Source organism: Adiantum capillus-veneris, chromosome 8 (genome assembly GCF_014529385.1).
Source record: "Adiantum capillus-veneris isolate H3 chromosome 8, ASM1452938v2, whole genome shotgun sequence".
Taxonomy (NCBI): Eukaryota; Viridiplantae; Streptophyta; class Polypodiopsida; order Polypodiales; family Pteridaceae; genus Adiantum; species Adiantum capillus-veneris.
In genome coordinates this window covers 78,312,623-78,329,311 of record NC_140938.1, presented here as the reverse complement: position 1 = coordinate 78,329,311, position 16,689 = coordinate 78,312,623, and the positions used below count along the sequence as shown (strand labels likewise).

At 43.8% G+C, this 16,689-nt stretch overlaps 2 protein-coding genes across 3 annotated transcripts; one reads left to right on the top strand and one right to left on the bottom strand.

Moving 5' to 3' along the window:
• Positions 1 to 861: 861 nt before the first annotated feature.
• Positions 862 to 2,691, top strand: LOC147452414 (uncharacterized). Its single transcript, XM_086518126.1, has one exon. The coding sequence runs from the start codon at positions 1,954 to 1,956 to the stop codon at positions 2,551 to 2,553; it is 600 nt and encodes a 199-aa protein (XP_086374252.1). The 5' UTR covers positions 862 to 1,953; the 3' UTR covers positions 2,554 to 2,691.
• Positions 2,692 to 3,530: 839 nt separating this feature from the next.
• Positions 3,531 to 11,426, bottom strand: LOC147452413 (ABC transporter G family member 26-like). 2 transcript variants are annotated; one of them, XM_086518125.1, is made up of 11 exons: positions 11,286 to 11,426; positions 10,577 to 10,820; positions 10,377 to 10,492; positions 9,554 to 9,828; positions 9,280 to 9,435; positions 7,923 to 8,106; positions 6,648 to 7,013; positions 5,888 to 6,172; positions 5,115 to 5,399; positions 4,897 to 5,004; positions 3,531 to 4,051 (listed from the first exon to the last, which is right to left on the bottom strand). In XM_086518125.1, the coding sequence occupies exons 2-11, from the start codon at positions 10,812 to 10,814 to the stop codon at positions 3,785 to 3,787; spliced, it is 2,280 nt and encodes a 759-aa protein (XP_086374251.1). In that variant the 5' UTR covers positions 10,815 to 10,820; positions 11,286 to 11,426; the 3' UTR covers positions 3,531 to 3,784. The 2 variants fall into 2 exon arrangements, with proteins under 2 accessions (XP_086374251.1, XP_086374250.1); XM_086518124.1 differs by lacking the exon at positions 11,286 to 11,426 and adding an exon at positions 11,014 to 11,260.
• Between the last annotated feature and the right edge of the window lie 5,263 nt (positions 11,427 to 16,689).

Sequence of the window (16,689 nt, the reverse complement as noted above, 5' to 3'; positions counted from 1 at the left end):
TCTCTCTCTTGCAAAAGTATTGTTCATGCCAAGTTAACTAATTGCTATGATTATGTTGCTATCTTCAATTATGTCTACCCGCTATGCTCACAAAGTTATTTCTCGAAAGTATTCTCATTAATTTCCGCTATTCTCAAGTTGAATAGGCCAATTCCATTACAATTGAAATGGGCCATAGGGACAGCATGGTCAATGTCCCATTTATAGGAACAAGCATGGCAATGGTTCCTTCACTAGGGGGAGCGTGATGCCAATCTAGCAATTGGTATTTGTATAATAGCATACTATGGAAAGAAGTGCTAAGCAAGCAAGCACATCATGGACGAGTGTGTTGACTAAATGCAACAGATGAAATAGAGTTTTGCAAAAACACTAGTGAGAGGTTGGAAAATATAATTGTCGTTTACATGATACAATTCTTGGTGAGGCACTCGCAAACAACGTAAAGCATTCGGGATGGAGTTTTCTCGCATAGGGGGACACACACTTGCATGAGCGCTCGTGACTGGTAGCATCTACATTATGTCCACGATCAATCGATACCTTATAATACTAGTGTACATCGTGGCAATCTGTTGCAAATAATAGTACTAGAATACATCACAGAAAATGGCCTTAATAGTACTAGTTTACATCGCAGTAATATGTTGCAAGCAAAAGTAGTAAACAACTTTTGTACAACATGCTTAGCAAAAACATTAAAAACAAAATCACTACAACAAGCAATGCCATAATATATTTATGCTACTATTTGTTTCTGGGTAGCATGAATAGCAGAAACTTGAAAAAAAACCACAGTCTATAATTTTTGTTGCAACCGTGAACCATAGACAATATAGATCGGACAACCTTATTTTGAAAATAAACCTTAAACTCTACCAACCATATTAGAGCAACAAAAACGCAATGAGTACCTTACTGATGTTTTGAATGGAAGCGTTGTTGAGGATCATCAGATAGCAGTGCAGTAATCATGAGGTGTGTGAGATAACGCTGCGATTGAAGGTCGGCAAGAAGAGGTGCGGATGCAGTCTTGAGGTGTGATTAGGGGACATGCATGATGAGCTGCATAGTAGGCAAAACCAATAGCTGCAATGCAGTCAGCAATGGAGCACTAGTAGGTGTTGGCCTGCAAAGTTGAGAATGAGTGACTAAAGTGGCATTCCAAGCAATCAGTGGGCCAGTGTTTACAGCCAGACAGGCATTTAATGGAGAGACCGGTTCAATGGAAAACCTTACCTACATTTTTGAGAGGATGGCTCAGAAACAGCACTAGGGTTGGTAAAGTCATGACAGCTTCAGGCAAGGGAGTGGACAGGCACAACGCCAGTAGTTTGCACAGAACTGTAGAATGTCATCTAGCTTGGGATACTATTGTCAATGTGCAAGCTTTCCCTCCATTGCAGCAGGGCGAAGATGACGGATTTGCGAGTGGTGAAGCAGGCTTCTAGTAGGCCTTGTGTATGTAGGAAGAGCACATGCAAGAATTACTAAAGATAGCATGCCACCAGTTAAGCACCAACTAGGGGAGAGGAATGACTTTCCGTTGATAGCGACAAGAGCACGTTGGGCAAGCGATTTTTCTGAAGTCCAAAAAAGTGGTGGGGCAACCATGGAATCTCCACCAGCCAGGGTGCTCTTCTTGGTGAGTGCAGTGTAGCTCCCCTGTCCATCAAAAAGCGCTGAAGTTTACTCATGCCACGTGGGCAGGCCCATTGTTATTTAGCCTCTGGCAAAATGAGACACGGTGATCTCACGAGTCACCGGGACAAAGGCAAAAAGCGGTCTGCTTTCACAAAGCCCATCGAAAAGCAGACACGGCTTGTCTCACAAATAAATTAGCGAGATCCTAATGAGAAGGCCTCAGCGAGTCCCTCAAGGTCGCCTGTGACGATAAGCTCTCAGCGGCTTAAGAATACCTGAAACCATTTTATTTGAGACAATTTTAGCACGATGACCAAAACCCTCGAGAAATGGCAGCAGGACTCCTTCTTCTTCGCGGCAGAGGCGCAGCTGCAGGACTCTACAGACAAGCTACACTCCGCTTACCGAGCCTGGATGCAAGCAAAGACACTCCCTCCACCACAAGAGTACTACCCCTACAGCTCGCAGAATGTTGGCCCTAGTGATGTTCTCCAATTCTGCAGACGCCAATTGACAACAGCTATTGGCATCGCCATTGGACAGCTCGAGGAATTCGAGGAAGTGATTTTTGAGCTGCGCCCTACGGCTAACGTCGACGGCGCCGGCCATCATCCTCAAGATGACGTTTTCAAGCGATGCACAGAATTCATATCTGCCATTCGCAACCAGATCATGTCCATAAAGCAAGCAGTACGCACATCTGACGATGAGAGAGACTTCAAAGTTCTCCAAGCTGTTAGCTTTCTAGGTCCAGCAGTATCTGGTAAATTTGCGCTTTGCTGGCCTAGTACAGCAGGTCTAGGCTCGAACAATATGCAGCAAGGGAGATCACATGAGAAAATGGCCATGAAAGACTGCACGCCGCCTCTTGATCCAAAGCATTTGGCATTAATTCTCATGAGTTTCTGAAAACAGCAGTAGTCGATCCCAATAGAGGCAACGCTTGCATTGTCAGAGCTTATCCTAAGAAGGGACTGCTCCGAGAGTGGCACAAAGTATTGTGAGGAGCAAATACCCATGAAACAACATTCCTCCACCACAGATTTTAAAACGACGAAAAACAAGGAAGCCGCAGATCTGCATGGTGGTGCAGGTGCAGCGTCAGATTTTGCAAGTTTGGGCCTGATCTTTTCTGGTGCAGTTTGGGCTTTGAAGAGCTTGATCTTGAAGAAGCGGAAAGAAAAAGATGCACATGCAGCTGATGCCAATATGCTGAGGGGATTTGCAAGGAGAATATGGCTGTGAAAAGAATCTTTCTTACAGCAAGCAGGCTCATGAGGTGCATCCATATTGCTCTCGCAAGGCTTATGGTGACGTTCTTTGATGGGCACCTCCAGCTACCTTAATAGCAGAAATTGGCTTTTGCATGTTGATGGGCAACAAGTTTCAACCGTTGTTCTAATTAAAGCTTGTAAATATCTGCAGCAGCAGTCAAAAACTACAAAATTTCAGTACTTGGAACACTATACTTGATGCTACCAGCATGCAAATGGCCTGTTAATAATATGTTAATCTTTCACCTTGTGTCTTTTTAGTAGGCATCAAAATTGATTAATTAGATTCATGTTTAGATGTAATATCCACTGTCCCACATCCACACCGACATTTCCATGCCATTCATGTCCCCGTCGTCCAGGGTCGTCGGGCATGCAAATGGCTTGTTGATATTATGTTAATCTTTCACCTTGTGTCTTTTTAGTAGGCATCAAAATTCATTAATTAGATTCATGTTTAGATGTAATATCCAGTGTGCCGCATCCACACCGACCTTTCCATGCCATTCATGTCCCCGTCAAGGTCCAGGGTCGTCGGGCATGAAAATGGCTTGTTAATATTTTGTTAATATTATGTAGAGAGAGAGAGAGAGAGAGAGAGAGAGAGACATCTCCAAGAAAATAGAAGAGCACATGCTTTTAATATGTTTATGTCCACAGTTCACAAGCTCTTAAAAGCTCCGCACATTCACTCACTATATTTCTCTTGACAGGCAATGCCAACAGAATCCATCTCTTCACATGCCACATTATTAAGAGCTCTCTCTACATGCACAAATTGATGAGCTGGCTTTGTCACTACAACATGGACAGCACCCTCTTTGAAACTTTAAATTCTTTTCCAACTGCAGAATGGAATACCACTTTCATGACTCAATTTTGATTCTCCTTAGAAACATGTACGCAAGGAAACGATAGCCTATTGCCATTGAGATCAAAATCCATGCTTCCTCTGCCCCTCCATTAAGATCGATAATCCCGGCAAACGACGGAGAGAGTTGCACACTTCGGCATCCACTTGTTTCAAAGCACTCGTAGACTTGGCTCGGTGAAAATTGCACTTTCAAAAGAAGCCGGAATCCGTAGTAAACGAATGAGATGTACTTCAACCATTTGATGAAGCCTGGAATATGCTGCACAACAGCAAGGATCACTTATGTTAACTAGCTGGGTGAATAAATTGCACTTCTGTCTCAATAATATACCCCTTTAAAATTCAGAATAAGCAATCAGGCCTTCAACAATTATGGAAAATTAAAATCCTTTCAAAACATCTCAAATGCGTACGAAATGAAAAGCCTCATGAAAGTGGAAAGTCAAAAAGACTTTGCTTATCTATATAAAGGGATTTGAGCACGCATCCAATGTGTGTCGATTTACAAATGTAATCTCCTTTTTCCATAACCATTCCTTTAGCTTTTCTTCCCTTTAGACTTTCTTGCACTATGTATGTACTGAAAAATATTCCTATTTTCTAGTTACTCATACAAATCAAGTGACTTAACGCTTTGAAGCTTCCACTTTTTTAAGGTCGAGGTCAAGGTAACAACCAATTCCCAAATCCAACAAAGATCATTAGCTTTTTGAAACATATGACATTAGCATATGTAGAGTTATTGCAAACCTGATAGATAGATCTTTGTATTGATGTATGCTCAGGTGTGTGCTTGTGCATGTGCATGTTTTTGTGTGTGTGTGTGTGGGCACTGACGACATTAGTGAGGATGTCATGGTATTTAGTCATTACTCTACATGATGGAGCTGACAGTCGATACTTTGCATGATGGAGCTGATAGTACTTTCTTTTTGAAGGTGAATCTGGGCTTACGCACACGCGCACACACACATGCTAGAGAAGACATTAACAAGTGCTAGAGAAGGCATTGCACATTATGTACCGGACAGAGGTATCACGTTGAAAGCTACCTCCTAATTCCAAGGCAAAAAGTGCAGTGCCCAATAAGTACAGGTACAATACCTGAACATAATATCCTCCTGTCAAAAGAAAGATGAGGAGGACAATCGACACGATCGTACCCGCTTTCTTAATATTTAGGATGGCAGCACCAAAAAACTCACCTACTCCCTGGCCATCCACACACGAAGAAACATAATTCAATCAACACAAAACACAGTAATGTCTCTCTCACTGAATCTTCGTTTTAAGGTAGTAAAATTCCATTTAAAGGTTCAAACCTGGCCTGTTAGTACGACCAGATAGACAGCAAGCAGTGTCATGAAAAATGCAATTGCTGTCCGAAGAAACCCCGCCATAAAGTAAACAATTATCAGAAAGACAGTGGGATAGAGCAATTGGGCCGGTATGTCGCAAACCGTACTGCTCACATGATATACACTCAGCCTGTACATATCCGCAGCTCTTTCTTTCGCCAGAAACTCCTGCTCTAATGGGAAATTATACACGGAGGCGAAGATGGATGATGTGGACCAGAAGATGCAGATATAGAAAATGAGCCCAACCTAAATCCAAAAGCAAGGATTAGAAATGTTTGTGCTCACATGTGCATGCATGCATCCCTGTTGTGTATGCACGCGGGCATGTGCACTTTGTCTGCCCCCAGAGTGCGTGCACAGCCACATACATTTGGAAGGTACACTGGTCTTTTAGGAACACCCCAAGAGAGCAGATTTTTCTACTCTGATGTTGAATGCAAGAGATGGGCTTACCAGTCTACCTCACTCAGGATAAGAGTTAAGAAAGCGAGGAGAGAACGGAACGGGGGGGAAGGGGGGGGGGGAAGGGGGGGAAGAGAGAGAGAGAGAGAGAGAGAGAGAGAGGCAATTGTAGGCAAGTTAGAGCTCCATTGTGCTGTGCTCTGTGTGTGTAGCCCTTATTTGCACATAGTTACCCTTCCAGCAAGATGCGGCACGCACAAGTGCATGCCTGAGCCCTGTATGTGCACATGCATGAGAGAGAGAGAGAGAGAGAGAGAGAGAGAGTCCTTTACCTGGTCCCTTAGTTGTGCCTCGGTCTCAATCTTTGATTGCCACCACAATAGTCCCAGCAATACGGCAACCCCAACAGCTTGAGAAAGCCTTAGAGCGTCAAAATAATCTCTAACTCGTTCCCTGAACATCCTATTTGATAGCACCAGAAACTGTGTCAACCAAGAGGAAGTCCAGTCCCTTCGGAGTTGAATCGATGCTTGTAAATGCTCTGGTGCCTTGCCCATCATCTCCAATGTCCTCCTCTCTCGAGGTTCTATCTCTGTTTTGTATTTATTCTGCAACGTCTACTTCACCAATACAAACAAGATGAGAAGTCATAATGGCCTACATAAGAGGATGAGAAAGATTGTGTGTGTGTGTGTGTGTGTGTGTGTGTGTGTGTGTGTGACTACTCAATACCCCTTGCTATTTCTCATGATTGTTCATCGAGAAGCTTTATCCAACGGATCACAATTGCTACCCAAGAGTTTTATGCTTTACTAAGGCTTAATGTAGGCGAAAAAAAACGGCTCACAACATACTACAATGCTCTTATCAAGATGTAGCCACCAAACTAGTCCCTAAATGTACAGCTTAGTTTGGCTGTATAAATACAAAGGAATCACAATGAGGAAACATAGCAGAGAATGTTTGATTGTTTTATAAATTGACAAGGGATGGGAAGGAGAAAGAAAGGAAGAGAGGGAGGGGGGTGTCATTAATATAATAGGTCGATTACATATCCAAGACCAAGCAATGAAAGAGACTTAGCCAACACACCTTCAGTACTTGCTTTTGAAAATGGTATTCCGAATGCTGCGAATCTACAGAAATGTCGCTTGCTGACTGTTCATCTTTGTCCAAGACCCATGAAGGCACGTGAGAAGGCTGCAAGGAAGCTTCAAAATTTCTCAGATTATCTGGGACTGTGATACCATCCACATTTCCTGTTGCCAAATCGAGTAAAAAATCTGCAGGGTTCATGGCAAGCTGCGGAGAAAAACGAAGGGAAGCAAAATACTCCATGGCATCCTTTCCTTTCCCAAAATATATAGGATGCCCTTCTGATAGCAGCAGAAGCTTGTCAAACATATGGAATAAACGGCTTGATGGCTGATGAATTGTCATTATTATGGTCCTGCCAACCTAGGAAAGAAATCAGTATCATGAGTGTCAGAAATTGGGTAACAACTTTGGTTTGTCTTTTAGGAGATTTTGACGTTCTTTCGCAATCTTTCTTTCTTTTGAAAAACTAGATAATTTGACATGTGAGAAAAGTTTTATACCAAAAAGAATCATGTTTTGCGATGGCACTACTGATAAAAAATCTTCTTAAATAGGGACCTTCGGTTCTGTAGCAAGGCATGGCTGTCTTGCTTTGACTATTAGCTCTCAAGCTCATCTTTATCAAGGTGGATAGGTATGATAAATATGGTACAGAAAAAACGTTAAAAATGTGGGTAATCACTATTAGTACGAAAAATTCGTTAGGTATTGAAAACAAATACATGTACATGTCTACTGATGCATGCTTGTATACATGTAAATGCATGTATACATACATACATGCATGTATATACTATGCACATAAACGTACATGCGTGTATACATCATATAAACCCTAGATGCATGCATGCATACACGCATGTATGTGTATTTGTGTGCGCGTATAAATAACTAGTACATAAAGTACTCAATACTGGCACGCTATTTATCATACAATACAGGAAGACTGAGTAATACGCGTTTAAGATGCAACCTTGATCTTTATACTATGAGTACATGACAGTTCATCATGCCAAGGGTGTGAATCAATAAATAACTAGTACATAAAGTACTCAATACTGGTACGCTATTTAGCGTAAGACTGAGAAATACTCGTTTGGAATGCAACCTTGATCTTTATACTATGAGTACATGACAGTTCATGCCAAGGGTGTGAATCAATAAACAAGAATATAGAACCAGGTAGCAGCAGGAAGGGGATGTTTGGTGCACTCATGTTTGCGAACTTTTTGGCTAGAACATGAAAATCTTTATTGCAAATGTACCAACCTTAGCATTTTTGTGAAGCACACGAAGTAACCTCAAAGCTGTGGTGGAATCCAGTCCTGATGTGGGTTCATCCAAAAACAATAAAGAAGGGTCCACTAATATCTCATGGCCAATGCTTGCGCGTTTCCTTTCCCCACCGGAAACACCTGGAATGAAGATGCCACCTACTCGAGTGTGCTGACACCTGTAACATGAAAAGATGTACAAAGCCAGTTGGAATCCCTGATCATACAATGTTAGAATAACAAGCACAACTAAAAAGAGTATAAAGAGACAAGAACCAAACCATAAAGCAAAACAAAGGAAGTCCGTTTGAATAAATAAGAATTAAAAAGGCGGGTAGGTTCTTGCGATGTTTCATGAGGTCATGTCGTTCTAAGTCCGAAACTCAATGGAGAGAATGCAAAGAGATGAGCAACGCACAAACACACACATTTGCAGTGAGTTTTTGCACCCATCAGATGCGCGCTTGCCCACCCTTTCCCAAGCACCATACTCAATGAGGTAGTAGGCCCATCAAAACGTGTGAAGGCAGCTATGCTTACAACATGCACACCCACAATGAGCTAGATTCCTTACTCACAATACAGAAGTGGATGCGCATGTGATGGTGTGGTACTACCATTCAGTACTGCTAGCTGTTGTTTGATGAGAGTGAAACTCTCCATGTCTCTTGCTCTACACTGCCCTTGTTATCATACAACAGCTATCAAGATCTGCTTGCGCAGCATGTGCACTTCTCCTCTATGTAAGTTTGTATACGACGCAAGAGAAATTATGATTTTATTCACAGCTTCCTATCGTAGCCACAGCCTGATGTGTTGAGCAACACTCCTGCTGTTGTCACAACAAGCTTGCTGCCAGGATGCCTTTTGAAAAGCTGCCGTAGTAATGCATCACTATTCCTTGGGCGTGTGTTGTTCCTCAAGCATGCCATACGCCAGGAGGGTGCTCGAAGGCATAAGCATAAGCAGTGAGGTCTAAAGAGGGAACAAGAAAGAATTTTAAAAACCAGGCAGGCCTTTAACCTCTGTTCACACTAGCAGCTTGCCAAGAAAGGCGGCCACTCACTATGAATACAGGCTCTGCAAGCAGCACTCACGAGAGACAATGGGGATTCGGGACAGGAAGTTGGAGTGGGAACAGAGTGCAGAAGGTTGCAAATAGCCATTCCTTGTAATTGTGAGGCAAAACCTTGTGCATAAGGTCTACCCACCCAGAGCTAATGTGACAACAAGGACTGCCATGTACACAATAAGACAGCCTTTACCAATGTGAGAGTAAGGCCTTTTCTTGTAGGCCAAAGACGAAATGTCGAACATGATATGCCAACAAAAGATATGAGAACTTCTCTCACCGCTCCAGACCAAGGTCTTTGATGACAGTTTCCGCTCTCACTACCTTCTGCTCGGAAGTCATAGAGCGTGGCAGTCGAAGCTGGGCTGCAAAAATCAGAGTTTCCCTTACCGTCAATTGTGGAAATAATATGTCGTCCTGAGTCACAAACCCAATCCTGCAAAGGATGAAACAATCTAAATTAACAACTTCACATCCTTGCACTAACAGTTTTAAAACCCATGCTGAATGTATGTACTGAAGGACAATATAAGAGAGAGAGAGAGAGAGAGAACCTGCGCTTCAGAGCGGTAGTATAAGGAATATCATTATAACTAATGTGACCGGAGACTCCACTTCGCATTCTGCCAGCTAAAATCTTAATAAGACTGGTTTTGCCACTTCCAGAAGGTCCCATAACCGCAAGCATTTCACCAGGCATCACCATGCCAGCAACACCATTCAAGATTTGCCTGTACTTGGTCTGGCTCTGCTTCACACTCACAAAAGTTCTTCCTGGAATCCATTTTTGTGGCGCTTTGGTTTCAACTCTGAAGTTAACCTCCTCAAACTGATAGCACCAAGAACAAAAATACTGACATTAATGGAAATTATCAATCTCAACTTAGGCAGAAAAGGTCTAAAAATTCGAGGGAGAATTGGTAAAATGGCCCTGAAAGTTGTCAAAATTCCGAAAATACCCCTCAAATCTCAAAAATACCCTCTTATTTGGCTAAAACTTCCCAAAGTCAAACTCCCCAATATACCCTCATTAATCCTGCAAACATCTCTCGAGACATCCTGTTTTGCAACTCTTTCTAGGAATATTGGTTCTCCATCGTTATATAATATTAGGAGTACGATTTGTGGGCATATTGTTGTTCATTTGTAGACACCAATTGACACTATTTGTCAGCTTATTGGTGAAAATGTTTGTCTTGGACACTTAAAGATAGATATCTATTATCAAAAAAGGATAAGGTATGTGAAGATTGGAGCAATTCATCAAAAATTGGTACAAGCATTTCTGAAATTTGAAGGGTATTTTGGTAATTTTCTCAAAAATGAACTTGGGAAGTTCAAAGACCCACTAGTTTTGCATCTGCAAGTGTAGCTTACCTTAAGAGACACAGGCAAGGGTGAGTCATTAGAACTTCTAGTTCTATAACTTTTCCTGTATCCTCCATTGAAACCTGGCTTCTTATTAAGGGTGGCCTGATTTGAAAATTCATGCACTACACAGCGATGCAGATTGATTAGAAAAGCATCATGGAAAGATACCGAATAACTAGAGCTGAGATTTAGTCAGTTGAGCCTACTTGAGGTTATTCGAGCCTGTACATCCACTTCAGTGAGTCGAAAACTTGTAATTTCAGGGATCTGCACTGCAGTGTGCACAGAAAAGCGGCACGAGTCAGAATTTCTGTCATGTAATATAGAATTGGGCGGTGTTTCCTCCCCAGAATCCTGATAGTGAAAGCTAGATTTCTTTTCATATCCACAGCCATGATTGCCATCATAACTCATCTCGTATCCATTATCGCGAGAACGCTCCATTGTGCTCTGCTTAAGAGTAGCAACATACAAGAAGGATTATTTGAGAAAAGTGGCATATAATGTTGTGAACAGCAAAGGAAGCCTCAACAAAATACACCCCAAATTAAACAGGAATCAAGAATCACTTTTTTTCAGCATATGCTAAGGTCGGTCAATTTCATTCACAAATCTTGCTCAGAGCATCAAAGTTTAGAAAGACCTCAGAAACTTGAAGAAGACAGACGTGATCGTTGGAAATAACAGAAAAAGCCAGTACTAGTTCTTTAGATGCTTTTCTCCACTATGAGTAACATGTATGGAAATTGGGAAACATGGTATTGCTTGTAGGGGATCTCTGTCATATATAAATACTTTGAACAATCTTGTGCAGCACAAAACACATGAGAAGCCCCAGGTAAAACAAACAATGAATGCCCACAAGCTCTGTGGTCCATATGCATATCCCAAAGAAGCAGGGATGGCAGCAAGCACCTTATATGATGAAGCAAGGAATGCGTGTCGCAGGTGGCTATGGAGCCAGGGAATTTTTCAACTTTGAACATGCCCTTTATGTTGCTCCTTGATTTTCTCTTCTTCTTCTTGATTACCAAGTCGCCATCATAGTTGTCTATATCATGCATTCCAAGAAATCTGAAGGAGTAGCTCCTTTCACAATCGCAAACACTTTGCAAAAACGCGCCGTCGCATCTGCAAGCTTCTTGCATGTTCTGCACCTTTCCCACCATCTCCATAACTTCAAAGAGTAGCTCTACCAGCCCTCTCCAACAAAACACTTCCTCTTTCATATTATTTGCAGCTTCAATAACTGGAAAAACAACAAACTCTCTCTGTGAATCGCATATTGTTGTTGAATGGATGTTGGGTTGTAGCGGCACAGTTCTTTGATCCGCACCAGTTAGATTAAACATAAAATGCTGCTTTGGTGTGTGTGTGTGTGTGTGTGTGTGTGTGTGTGAGAGAGAGAGACACTACAAAAAAAAAAGTGTGTGTGTGTGTGTGTGTGTGTGTGTGTGTGTGAGAGAGAGAGAGAGAGAGAGCATAGAAAAATAAAAACCTTACCCACAAAAGGACTGCACACGCGCGCGCGCGCGCACACGAACGGCAGTATTATCAAATTTTCCGGAGGGGCATGTGATGTACCTGAGAAGCAGCTCTCGTTGCGCAGTGTCTAGCTAAAACCTAACCTTCTGCAAAGAAGCAGCTCGCTTGGGAGTTGAAGCTCTTCTTCACCCCAACTATATAACAGACTGACAGCTCACCTTTCAGGCTTTCACCTTTCTTGAAGCTCCATGCTGGAAATAAATATATAGTGGGAGAAAGTGGTTGAGTATCATGATCGAACCTGGATCTTCCTTTCTAGACTCTTAGGGTGCGCACACCTCATCACTATATCACACGGGCATGGTCAAATGGGATCAATGGTGGAGAAGGAAAAGGTGACGCGCGTCAATTATGGACCGTCAGATTTGAAGTTGCCTTGAATTTATCAATTTGCCTGAATTTACAAATTTGCCACGAATTTACTAATCGGCCCACATTTACAATATGACATACTCAAATCGCCTATATTTCAATGTACACATGAGGGCGTAGTGCTTAGTGAACATGCCTCGTGGTGGGGAGGTCGGGGGTTTGAGACATGGGGTGCGGATTGACCTGAATTTACAAGCTTGACCGAATTTACTTTTCTTCCCGAATTTACCAAATACGCATCCGACAGCCCAGAACACCTCAGCCGTCGATCCCATTTGAGCATGTCCGTGCAAGATAGTGTGGAGGGTGTGCACATGCACCAAGATGAGGACCCCGATAGGTGGAGATTCCATACTGTCCCACCACATTTTTGGACTGCAGTGAATCACCAGCCCACCGTGCAGCTTCCGCTGTCAACAGAAAGTCACTAGTCTCCCCTAGCCGTTTGCGACAGTGTCGAGACAGTGGCGTAGCACGTGCGTCATCTTGCGTCAGCGACCTACAGCTGGTATGTCTGTTGCCGCCTTGCATGTGCACGAGATGATGCTTTCGACCGGGGTACAAATTCCTTGGTGGGAGGAACGGTCGGGACTCTGCATGCGCGCAGGCTATCTTCATTATCGTCGCTTAGGTGATTGAAGAGTGTCCTTAGGTAATTGAAGAGTGTCCTCAAGGTTGACGATTCAAAGCCCTCAGGACTAAGTGGCACGGGCATGGGGGGTGGGATCTATGGTGGGGGTGATTGTGTGTCGTAGATCTGGGCAGCGGCGTCGAAAGTAATTTAGAGTACCCTAGATTACTTTCAGGGGTTGTCGTCTTGCACATGTGTTTTAAGTAAATTAAGACCTCCATGCTTCGGAAACGCGCGCAAGGCGAAGTGATTAGGGCATGTGCCTCCCATGGGTGAGGTCACGGGTTCAAACCCCACGCCCACAAAATGGGGTGCCCTAAATTACTTTGAAACCAGATCTAGGGTATCCACGCCCAAATCTACGGCCCACAATCCCCCCACTGCAGATCCTACCTCCCCATGCGCGTGCCATTTAGTCCTGAGGAAATTCACAGCCGCTGCCGGCGTGAGTAATAGAGAATTCAAATCTTAGGTCGGGTTCACAGTAGGCAGCGGTGGCAGGGAAAGCTCGCCCTCTGCCAGCAAATCGCATTCACGCATGCAACACTGCAAGAAAGGTGCCAGTGACGGCAGAAACACCTCCTTTCACTTCCGACACACACCCCCTCTCCCTCCCCCCCCCCTTGCCCGTCTTCTCTTCCACCCTCCACGTATGCAGGAAATGCATTGCTAGCAACACTTTTTTATTTTGTATCCTTCTTTTCAATAAAAGAAAAACCATCTTTTGTTCTTCTAGTCTAGCTTCCACCCATCCCCTAATTTCACATTGGGCAGCGGAAGACCACCCCTTCTCTCTTCCACCCTCAAGGCCCCTACATGGGCGCTCTCAAAATGAGCCCCTTTTCGTGTTGGGCACATGTGTATTCACAAGTAGGCATACGCACATCATTGATACTTCTCACTCTCCGTGCAGCAATGGGGATTGGTTACCTTGGAAAGCCCATAAGCCATACTTACACATGGTGATCGTTCTTGTCGAAACTTCAGGTCCCACATGACGTTTTCAAAAAGTTTCTTTATGGGTGTACCCATTTCTTGGGAGAAGGGGGGAGGTCGCCCATCGAAAAGGTAAGTACGATCGTGACTGGATTGCCAACGTACGTTGTCGGAGTGTGCAGTTCTCCAGGGTTGACCGAGAAAGCACCGGGCCTCTGGCTGTAGACAGGAGTTCAGCAAGCGCTCAAACTAGGATAACAGAGTGTAGATAGATGGAATTAATAGTTTAATACACATAATACTGATGATTCAAGAGAGTGTGAGAGAGAAGACTGCAAATAAGAGCAATATTTATTGATACAATGAAGAAACAAAGCTTCCGAACTCAAGAGATGCTGACAGTAGTTACATTGTAAGATTTCATACTGGTCTTTTACAATCCTGTTGCATACACCCGCTTGGTATGCCTTCCGAATTGCAACCCTCGTCTCAGAATTCTCCTCCAAGCTATCCCACCATCTAGTTTACTTGTGCTCTGGACGCTCCTCCTAGCCTTTCCCTCGTCTTCTCCAATTGCTCTCAAGCAGAAGAACTCCCCACCACTCTAGCCGGTTCCCTAAAAAACCCTTCAAAGAATGCTCGAAAATTGACTCTCCCCAAAGAAAGGAAACCCCAAAAAGAACCTAAGGGGAAAATGCCCACACTGGCAAAAGCATAATGGCCCAAAACCTCACGTTTACATCCTTTTATAGGGGGATCCAAACCCAAAAAAAAAAAAACAAAGTGAGATCTCTAGCTCATTCACTTCACTTGAGACCCTTTTGGAATTTCCTTGCATTGCTTGCACTTGGCACATTTCATTTTTGGCAACTCCTGCATGGTGCACACCTCTGTCCACCCAACTTGACTGCACAGCTTGACTTGCACTTGCCCTCTTGGCCTTCCTTGAACTCTCCTTCTCTTCCTCCTATTTGCTCTCCATTGACCCTTGTGGCGGGATAGGCTCCTTGGCCGGCTTTGGAACTAGTATCTCTCTTTCTCTCACTCTCACTTGCTCCACTGCTTGCCGCGGGACCCCTCCCCTACCCGAGCATTCGCGACATCGCTATTGGGGGGGGGGGGGGGGGGGGGGGGGGGGCCTTTTGTCTTCAAAAACTTTGGCCCTAATGGGTGTGGGAATAATCACTTACGGTCGAGCCACGTCAGCACACCAACCGCCGCTCGCTTAGAGCCACCGACTGCCGCCGCGCTGCCCCTCGTCACGTCCCTCGGCCAAAACAGGCGCCAGAACTGGATACCCCATCCAAGCTCACGATTGAGCCTATAAAGCCTTTTGAATTCGCCATAAACTGTGCATATGGGCCTAATCCATGGCCACATGGTAGCTCCTCATGCTTTTAATCTTCCAAAGGCCTCATGGCCTCTTTAAAAAAATATCTTTTTATTTTAGTTTTTCCCTCCAGTTTGAAGTTTTGCGAGTGGCTGCTCACAAGGCCAATTGTCGGACCATAAAACCCACCGAAAGCCTTCAACCTAGACCTCGATCAGTGCAAACCCCACTGCCCGTAGACTTTGTCTGGCCCTCCAACCGAACTGATAAAAAATTTGAAAATCATATGCAACCTTCCCTCGAGTAATTTCCCAAACTTTGACAAGCCATAACTGGGCACTCCAGGCTGTGATTAACGTGTCGTTTCTTCCTACTAGGTTCATACACCGCTGACTACCCCTACAGACTACACCAAGTTCCAAAAACCTCTGTAGGCACACTTTCCAAAGCGGGCAAACTGACACAAACCTGGCCCTCGGCAAAACTTTGATTGTTAATAACTTGACATCTGGGACTCAGATTGCTGATCTGAAAAGACCAGCAAGCTCCATAAATCAAGCACTACGGGTCTATACACCAACATCCACTTGGGCCACCTGTCTCCAGCCGCTTTGCCCGGCGAGGATCTGCAATGCACTGCACCTTCAAACGGGCTTCAAACTCAAATATCTTGCGCTCTGTAGCTCGGTTTGATGAGCTATCTGGACCTGCTCCTTTAGAACTTCAAGCTCTACATGTTTAAGCAGAAAACAAGCCCTTCATTCAATCTTCACTTGTTAGCCCAATCAGTTCACTTTGAAGAACTTTTGGTCTACAAAACCCACATAATGCATACATTCCAATCATCTCTTGATATCATGGCAGAAGCTTGCCCCAAATCATCAGTTTGGTAAAACCTTGAAAATGTAGGGAGAACCTCGTCTTTCACCCCGTACCCAGAAAGCGGCACGATAACGCCCTTCAACTTCGTGTGTGAAAGAGCTCCGGACACCCATTTCGATGTTGTGAAGTCTTATTGGTTGCTTTGGTTAACCTCCACGCACGTCCAAATATTTGTGAAGCCACCCTTAGTTTTGAATTCTTTTTCCAAACAAAACCAAAAGATTCTATTGCTTTAGCTCCTCAAAACTAAAAAGAAATCACTTGCTACTCATATTATAATATTAAGTTTCTATTATTGTGATAACATAAACTTTGACTTTTGGGGTATCAAGAGTTGGAGTGAAAGCCAAGTAGCGAGGCGGACAAAGGCAGAGTTGCTCGCTCGCCCAGGAGCCTCTCTCTCTCTCTCTCTCTGCCTCTCTCTCTCTCTGCCTCTCTCTCTCTCTCGTTCATGAGCTCTATGGTGAAGCTCTCGCCTCCACCACCTCGGTGTTTCCCTAGCCTATAGCTTGGGCGTTATAACATGAAGTCAACCTTGTCAACATGCTACATCAGTGGCTTTTTTATAAAGGTTTACTTTACTAACCTATACTTACTAACCTCATTGTCTGTAAAAAGAAAAA

Coding starts and splice junctions, on each gene's coding strand:
- LOC147452413 (XM_086518125.1), bottom strand. CDS start 10,814: ATGGAGCGTTCTCGCGATAATGGATACGAGATGAGTTATGATGGCAAT. Junction 10,493..10,576: donor ACAGGCTCGAATAACCTCAA/GTAGGCTCAACT, acceptor ATCGCTGTGTAG/TGCATGAATTTTCAAATCAG. Junction 4,052..4,896: donor CAGGAGGATATTATGTTCAG/GTATTGTACCTG, acceptor GCTGTTGTGCAG/CATATTCCAGGCTTCATCAA.
- LOC147452414 (XM_086518126.1), top strand. CDS start 1,954: ATGACCAAAACCCTCGAGAAATGGCAGCAGGACTCCTTCTTCTTCGCG.